Source organism: Rattus norvegicus, chromosome 5 (assembly GCF_021556685.1).
Source record: "Rattus norvegicus strain SHRSP/BbbUtx chromosome 5, alternate assembly SHRSP_T2T, whole genome shotgun sequence".
NCBI classification, from domain to species: Eukaryota; Metazoa; Chordata; class Mammalia; order Rodentia; family Muridae; genus Rattus; species Rattus norvegicus.
The window spans coordinates 7,842,520-7,852,043 of NC_141538.1; the positions used below are offsets into that span (position 1 = coordinate 7,842,520).

General features: G+C 42.0%; 1 protein-coding gene across 3 annotated transcripts in view; it reads right to left on the reverse strand.

Annotated features, from left to right (window-relative positions):
• Ly96 (lymphocyte antigen 96) overlaps positions 1–9,304 on the reverse strand; it is a 29,707-nt gene extending 20,403 nt beyond the window's left edge. Inside the window, exons 1-2 of one of the 3 annotated variants that reach the window (XM_087550344.1) lie at positions 9,118–9,304; positions 3,531–3,620 (exon numbers count right to left, since the gene is read on the reverse strand). In XM_087550344.1, the coding sequence (XP_087406470.1) occupies positions 3,531–3,620; positions 9,118–9,229 (202 nt within the window). In that variant the 5' untranslated portion in view covers positions 9,230–9,304. 3 annotated transcript variants of the gene reach the window in all.
• Between the last annotated feature and the right edge of the window lie 220 nt (positions 9,305–9,524).

The window sequence follows — 9,524 nt, forward strand, 5'->3', positions numbered from 1 at the left end:
CAAGAGGCTGTGGGCTGTTCCAAACAGGTGTTAGGAACTGAACTCTGTTATACTGAAGAGAAGTAAGTGTTCTTAATTGTTCTGCCACATCTCCAGCCCCTGCCTTGAAACACTTATGACAGACAATCTTTATACTGCAGAATCCTCACTGACTTAGCTGACAGTGTCTCTCAGGTACATTTTGGATTGATGATCATCCTAAGTCTCTTCCATTTTCCTTTTCTTTTTTAGTCAGTTGGTTAGCAGGTTAAGTGGGTGGGTGGATTTTTATGATTCTTTTTGAGTTTGAAACATGGCCTCACCAGATTGTACAGGCCAGCCTTAAGCTCGTGAATTCAAACAATCCTCCAGTTTCTGTTCCATGTGACTGCAAGAACTGAGCTCCATGTTGGCCCCTTTTGGTTTTCAAAGGCATTAGACCTGCACTCCAATCTGAACCTCTGCATGTCTTCTCTATCTCCTCTCACAAGTATTTGTCCCTCGATGCCACCCCCAAAATGTCTAATTTGTTTAGTTCCTTTTTTCGGAGAACCCTGAATGCTGACTTACCATCACCATCACCACCACCACCACCACCACCACCACCACCACCACCACCACCACCACCACCACCACCACCATCATCATCAGGGACTGGAAATACAACTTTTTTAAAAAAGGAAAGGATCCATCTGAAAGTGAGATCACTCACTGTGTAAATCATCATCTACTAACAGCTGAGGATGAGGCACACCAAAGTCTGGAGACAATAAAAGAGAAATTGTAGAGCCTTAACTAGGTAAATTTCTACTGTTTCTTTTGCTCTTGGCCAAGAAAGCAGAACAAGCAGAGTTGAATCATCTTCTGCTCTGCAGCCACAGAAGCTTTGGAATGTCATTTCACCTGTTCATGTTACCCTCAAGATTTGTCTTTTCTGATTAACTGGCAGAATCTTACCAGATGGTTCATATATTAGCCAAGACTTAACTACTTCACAGAACCTCTAGACCCTTCTCCTTACCCTCATTAGGACTGCCACTACCATTTTTTTTTTCAGTTGTCCTACAACCTGACTGAACAAGTACAGGGCCAGTATATAATATATATATATATATATTCTACAATTAGATTCAAGGAAATTAACAGCCAATCTTGTTTATCATTTTTTTAAAAAGAATTGTTTATTTTACACATATGAATACATTGTAGTTGCCTTCAAACACACCAGAAGAGGGCATCAGATCTCATTACAGATGGTTGTGAGCCGCCAGGAATTGAACTCAGGACCTCTGGACGAGCAGTCAGTTGGTAAAATTTTCTCTCTCTCTCTCTCTCTCTCTCTCTCTCTCTCTCTCTCTCTCTCTCTCTCTCTGAGACAGGGTCTCACTATGTAGCTTTGGCTGTCCTCAAACTCACTATATAGACAAGGTCTATAGTAGGTCTTGAACTCACAGAAGTCTACCTGCTTCTGGCCAAGAGCTGGGATTAAAGGCATGTGCCACCAACTCAGCTTCATTCTCAAATTCTCAACTGCTTTTTTTTTTTTCTTATAAAATAGAGGTCTACAATCTGAGGAAGAAGAAATTTTTCATTAAATTATCTACATGATACTGGGCATAGACATATAACCCAGGACTTGGGAGGCAGAGACAGGAAGACTTCCACAAGTCCAAGGCTAATTTGGGCTATGTAGTAATATTTATGTAATTTGGGCTACCTAGTGACACCATTCTCATAAAGCAGAAGGAAAAGGGAGAACAATAACAAAATATTGTTATTAGGGGCTTGAGAGATAACTCAGTGGTTAAGAGTGCTCTTCTAAAGATCCAAGTTCAGTACCCAGCATCCATATTGGGCAGCTCACACCCACCTATCTGTAACTCCAGCTCCATAGAATCTAATGCTATGCTCTGGCCTCCATAGTCATCCACACATAGGACAACCACACAGAGAGATATATACATGCTCTGGCCTCCATAGTCATCCACACACAGGACAACCATACAGAAAGATATATACATGTCCACATAAGTAAAATAACAAAAATGTGTCTTTCATGAAAGCCTGTTATTTACATGATGGTATTTTGTAAAATATAAAACATTCTCCAAGATGGAGACCATAGTGCTAAAGATTAGAATTCATTTCCTGGGAGCCAGCTGTGGTGGTTCATGCCTTTAAACCCAGCACTCAGGAGGTAGAGCAGGCTGATCTGTGAGTATGAGGCCATCTACATACTGAGTGCCAGCACTGCTGACACTACAAAATGAAACACTCTCCATAAAAAACAAACAATAATTCATTCTCTGAGCCCCAGGGCTTAGAGGAAGCAAGCAGCAGTGGCTAGCTAATGGGAGAGGGTGAGCATTTGTATTTTCACAGAGCTCCCGACATTGGCCTTCACATGCTGAGAAGTAATGAAACAGAGGGAGACAAGACAGAACATGAAGCAAACACAGTGCCTTCTCTCATGCCATCACCACTACATGTTTTCTAGAAAGATCCTCCCTCTCATGCTAGAAATTGAATGGAGGGTATCATACATACATGCAAGACCACATCCCCCAAAGAGGTCATCTTTAAGAGTAAAGAGTAAAGAGTGTGGGGTTGGGGATTTAGCTCAGTGGTAGAGCGCTTGCCTGGCAAACACAAGGCCCTGGGTTCGGTCCCCAGCTCCGAAAAAAAGAAAAAAAAGAAAAAAAGAAAGAGTAACGAGTGTGTAAAAGATGATTCAGTGTGTAACAGTGCTTGCTGTTCTTAAGAAGACTGGGGTTGGCTTCCCAGAACCCACACCAGGCAGCTTATAACTACCTGTAAGTCCAATTGCAAGAAAGCCAAGACCATCTTCTGGCCTCCTCAGGCATTCACACTCAAATGAGCACACTATGAGCATGCACATGTGTGTGAGCACACGCACACAGGGTCTGGGAGGGAGAGAGGAAGTTGAGGGGGGAATAAAAATTAAAAATAATTTTAAAAAGATACTGGCTTGTTCCTATACAGATTCTCCAATGGAAACTCAATTATTTTTCACCAGATAAATAGCTAATGGTTGGCAAAGGCCACCCATTATTAGCAGGCTCAAGTTATTCCCATCTCTATCCTATATCCTTGTAAAACCGTTCATATGATTGAGTTGTAGAATATAACAAAAATGACAGTGCCCCTCCCTTGCTCAATACATAACTCTTTCATTTTATTACCCTTGCCAGCTTCGAGGAAACAAGCAGCTAAAGTAATAAAGCCATGTATCCAATAGCCGGGATCCAGAAACTGAATACTGCTGACAACCATGTGAACTGAGAAGAGTTCCTTCTACAACCTGGTCACAATCTTGATCATAACTTTATGGGGGACCCTGGACATGGTAAGCCACGCCCAGACTGCCATTCCACAAGGACAACAGATATGTGCTGTGTTAGGCCTAAGACTAAGAGTGCAGTAACTTATAATACAGCAATAGATAACAAACATAACTACATTTGGAATAGAATTACTCTGAATTTCTAGAGTCTTTATAGTTGACTACAAAAATGAAAGTTTGCACTTACTTGGAATGAACTCAACATGCACAAATCCATTGGTTCCCTTCAATCTTATACAGGGTTCAGAACTAATTGAAATAGGGATTTTCATGTGATCTAAAAGGAGTAAAGAAAATGTTAGTATATAAAGAACTTTCAAAGATATAGCATTCTGAATATCAGCCCAAAAGATGTTCTTTTATTAAAGTTGTATAATGAGAACAATTGAAGATTGTTAAAAAATATCTCTCTAGTAGAGTGATAGTTGCAGCATAAGTTGAATATGAAGACCTAGTTTTATGCCCCCAAGTACAAACTCCATGTGTAAAAAGCCAGAAAGTACCTGTAAACATACAAACTATACTCACCTGTATCACTACAAAGACTCAGGGCATTGTCTCTTCAGTGTCCCTTACCCCAACAGCAGAGTATTATTAGGAAGTGACTTCCCAAGTGTCTGGTTCACCTACATGCCCAGTGCCCTAACCCTTCCAATCCAGCTCCAGGCTGTACAGCTTGGAGGACTGTCACAGTCTATCACTGTGATAGGATATCACAGTCTAGCTGCACAGGGAAGAAGGAAGGCAGTAGTAGACACTATTTCCTGGTTCTCCCCTCTGCTTAGCATGCGCAAAGATGGAAACTGATATAGTCTTTTAGCACCTCCAGCTCTCCTGGGATCCAGCAATAATTAATTCCCATCTCACCAGCCCTAGAATTCTGATGAGTGTGCATTACATAATCTATCTATCTGGGGTAGAAGATGTTGCTAGATGGTGGATGCCTATTCAAAATAAATTCAAGTTGGGTAAGGGATGTAGCTCAATGTGAAAACGCATGCCTTGCCATGCACAATGCAGGCCCCAGCACCACTAAATAAATTAATGTGTGAAAAGTAAGCAAATTCAAGTGAGTCAGTCAGTTTCTTTAGGACAAACCATGTATTTGTTCATTTTTGTTTTGTGGCACAAGAGCTTATTCTCTAGCCCAGGTTGGCCTAAGCACTCACTATGTAGACCAGGCTGGCCTCAAAATTGCAACAGTCTTCCTACCTAGACCTAATGTGTGCTAGAATTAGAAGCCTGAAACACTGTGCCGAACCCAAGTAGGATTTTGATGGACCTTAAATGGTTACCGTATAAGACAGATGTGGTGACATATGCTATAATCTTAGCATTCCAGGGCCTGAGTTAGGAGAATCCCCATGAATTTTAATGCTAGTTTGAGCTAGCCTGCACTACAAAGTAAATTCTAGGTCAGCTTGGCTTACAGTGCTTCAAAAAGCAAGCAACAGGGGGCTGGAGAGATGGCTCAGCAGTTAAGAGCACTGACTGCTCTTCCAGACGTCCTGAGTTCAAATCCCAGCAACCACATGGTGGCTCACAACCATCTGTAATGGGACCTGATATGCTTTTCTGGTGTGTCTGACAGTCACAATGTACTCATATAAATAAAATAAATGTCTTTTAAAAAGGCAGGACGGGGTACTGGAGAGATGATTCAGAGGTTAAGAGCACTGACTGCTCTTCCAGAGGTCCTGAGTTCAATTCCCAGCAACCACATGGTGGCTCACAACTATCTGTAATGGGATCTGATGCCCTCTCCTGGTGTGTCTGAAGACAGCTACAGTGTACTTATATATAATAAATAAATAAATCTTTTAAAAAAAACAGAATTCCAGGTAAGTTCAAAACAATTGCTTCACGTTTAAGTCCCCCAAGGTCCCAAGCCAATGATTTGTAAAAGCAAGCCAAAATAACTATGGCTGCCTAAAGAACTCTCTAGTCTTCATTTTGGAAATCATCCTTACAGTCAGGACTGATCTAGATATCAGCACCAACACTAGAGTACTAATTCTACAGAAATTAATGCTTTCCCATGCAGAGGGATGGTAACACTCCGTTAGGGCCACATGCAGGGTCATAGGGTAGAGATCCCTTGTTGATTTCTTCTAACATGGTGTCAGGGGACTCTGGGGAAGGTCCACAGGATTTATTGATGTTACAGAGTTTTGTTTTGTTTTTTAAGATTTATTCATTTATTATAATATATAAGTACACTGTACTTGTCTACAGACACACCAGAAGAGGGCATCAGATCTCTTTACAGATGGTTGTGAGCCACCATGTGGTTGCTGGGATTTGAACTCAGGACCTCTGGAAGAGCAGTCGGTGCTCTTAACTGCTGAGCCATCTCTCCAGCCCCCGATGTTACAGAGTTAAGGGTCAGGTTCTACCTCTGAAAGTCTCTTCAAAAGACAAAGGAAGCCAGATATATGCCAGGTGTGGTATCCCGTGTCTCTTGTCCCAGAACTCAGGAGGCAGGGACAGACAGGTCTCTGTGTGTTTGAGGCAAGCCTAGTCTACATACCAAATTCCAGGGCTACATAGAGAGAATCTGTCTCAAAAAATAACCAACCAAACAATGACAAATGTTGGGCTCCAAGAGTTACCTCACAAACCACATGAACACTGATTTCAGTCAGATGGAAACAGTTTATTGAGCATATGACTCAGGACTGATCAATTAAGGCCATAGATCAGCCTTGGGAGCCTACTGCAACATGTGGTAAAGAGCCTATAGGGCTGAGCTCCACAGTCATCTCTGCCACACTGTTCCATCAATCAGGATGCAGTGGGATTTCCTTAGGAAGATGTTTTTATTGTACACTTTTCCTGTTCCTCTTTCTTGGGGGTATTCTGTGGCAGGGGAATTGCCTTGTCTAACATTCATGTCTTAACTTGCCAACCAGGATGTCGGTAACCCACATACACATCTCCTTCTGCCAAGTATATATCAGGTCCCGGGAGGTCTTGAGAACTTAAACTTTATTGGATCCTTATTCAAAATGGAAATAGGTGCCAGTGTCTCTCATGTTAGGATCCATCCCAGGGGCAGCCTAAAAAGGCAAATACTAGAAAAGCTTAAACACTGGTACAGGAAGTGCTGCTGGGTGGTTGGTTCTGGTCCAGGTTTATTGTGGCTAATAATACAAAACAGTTGTAACCAGTTGTGACTGATTTCCAAGAACACTAAACAGCCTAGTAACAACAATAACAGCATATGAGTAACAAAATGCCAGGCTAGCCAGGTAACAGTTGCCTAGGCCTAAAGAAAGGCAGCTAAGGTGTAATAAAAGAGTAAAGCCAAAGGCAGGAGAGATGGCTCACCAGCTGAAAGCCCTGGCTGCTGTTGCAGAGGTCGGAAGTTCAATTCCCAGCAGCCATGGCTACTATAGTGTCCTTATATACATAAAATAATTCTTTTTTTTAAAAAAGAGTAAAGTAGAATAATACTTATTGTGCATTACTAATTAATCATATAATAATCACCATGTAGTACCTAAAGAGGTAGGCTAGGGACTACACAGGGGCCTCAGTAGTTAAGAGCACTGGCAGAGGACCAGATTCCACTCCTACCACCCACATCAGGCAGCTCAAAGTAAGCCTATAATTGCAGTTCCAGGGAATCGGAGGGCTTTCTGGCTTCTGAGGGTATGAGCATATATACATATATACACCCAAACACACACACACACACACACACACACACACACACACACATGCACACACACATACACACACACATATACACACACATATACACACACACATACACACACACAATATACACACACATACACACACACATACACACACATACACACACACATACACACACACATACACACACATACACACACACACTTACACAAACACACACATACACACACAATATACACACATGCACACACAGACACAATATCCACACATGCACACACACATACACACACATACACACACATACACACACACATACACACATATACACACACACATACACACACATACACACACACAGACATACACACACACAGACACACACACAGACACACACACACACAATACACACACACAGACATACACACACAGACATACACACACACACATACACACATACACACACACATACACACACAGACATACACACACACAGACACACACACAGACACACACACACACAATACACACACACAGACATACACACACAGACATACACACACACATACACACACACACATACACACACACACACACACACATACACACACACACACACACACACACACACACACACACACACACACACATATATATATATATATATACAAAGCAGGGGCCAAGAAGGAGAGGACAACAGAGCTAAGCAGACTGAGGACCCTCCTTATGCTTCAGAGATGGAGAGTATTAGCCCTAGTCAGAGTATTTCACAAGTCCCCCCAAAACAACCAATTTAAAATGCAGGAGTTCTCAAAGTATGTGTATAAATTCCCTGTTCCACTTCCAGACCATTGCTTTTCATAGAACTGGCATTTTGGAAGGCACCACCTTCCAACCATCCACACATTCCTAGAGTGGGCAGAAAATGGACAACCAACCAAGTGAGCAACAGAAAGAGGAAACTGAAACAACTCTCAAGCCCTGTGCCGTCTTCTGATCCCAACGTTTGATGAGACGTTGTAGTGCGGCAATTAGCTATGATCCAATGGCACCAGAGTTTAGCTCAGCTGAAAAATCTCTGCAGCTCCAGCACTAGGGAGGTCGAGGCAACAGGAAGCATGAGTTTGAGGCCAGCGTAGGCTATATAGTCAGTTCCAGGCAGCCTGTGCTACAGAATAAGGCTCTGTCTCAAATAAATAAATAAATAAATAAATAAATAAATAAATAAATAAATAAATAAATAAATAAATAAAAATTAAAGCACATAACTCAAAAGGCAAAGGCACATGTATCTCTGTGAGTTCCCAACCAGCCAATGCTATATACTTATACCCTGGCTGAAAAAAATAATAATAAAATAAACTGCATATGGCACGCATGCCTTTAATCCCAGGAGGTAAAGACAGGCAGATCTCTTTGATTTCCAGCCCAGCCTACTTTACGTAGTGAGTTCCAGGCCAACGAGAGAGAGAGAGAGAGAGAGAGAGAGAGAGAGAGAGAGAGAGAGAGAGAGAGAGACTAAAAACAGATTTCAATATAGAGTAATAATTACTGCATAAATCCAAAATCATTATTTAGAATCAAATAAAATCATTTGTCAAGTGACTCATGCAGTGAATTCTAGAATCACTTTCATTTCGCAAAAAAAAAAAGGGGGGGGTGTGGGGGGAGGCAGAGAATGTCTAAACACTTTGCTCATGGTCACACGGTTGATGAAGAAGAAAGATGCTTCCAAGAGCCCTACAGGACCACAGGCTGGGGCTGAAACCCCACCAGGAAGCCTCCTCAGCAGGAACCAGTTTGTGTCCGGGCTGGGACTGGAAGCAAACAGTTCTACTAAAACTCAGACGAACCTGAAACTGGCCTCAGAGTGGAGAGAGCTTAACCCCAGACAGCCACAGAGGTAAAAGCACTTCAGAGATCTGGGGGCAACCGGGGGTGAAGGAAGATCCGCATCCGGAAGTGATCGGCATTGCTCCACCCCACCCCACCCCCACCCCAGACCGCAGCTGCAACACAGCTGGAGCGGCATTCCTGCTTGCCCTCCCGCTTCAGGGTCAGTAAAAACTTTCAAAATAGTTGGCTCCGCTGCTATTTGTTGCTGGGCCACTTACCACAGTAACTGTAGGAAATAATTGCATCGGAGGAGTTGCAGATCCACTGTTGCCTCTCAGATTCAGTAAATATGGGAGAAAGCAGCGTCGAAAAGAGAAAAAATGGCAACATGATTTAATATCTCCGATACTTTAAACTCACCAGGAAGATCATCCGACTCAACAGTAAGGAAGATTTAACTTAGTCACCAGTCATGTGATTTCGAAGTTCCCATCCAACTGTTTCCTCTTTTTATTTGCATGTGTGATCGTTTGTGCCTTTGTTTTAATATCTGAGCACTTCCTGCAAGGCAAGAGAAGGAAAAAATGACTTAGAATATATTGTTTCTGAATACTTAATGTAAATTAAAGTATTCAGCATTTTTATTTTTAACGTCTTTTTTATTGGATATTTTATGTATTTATAT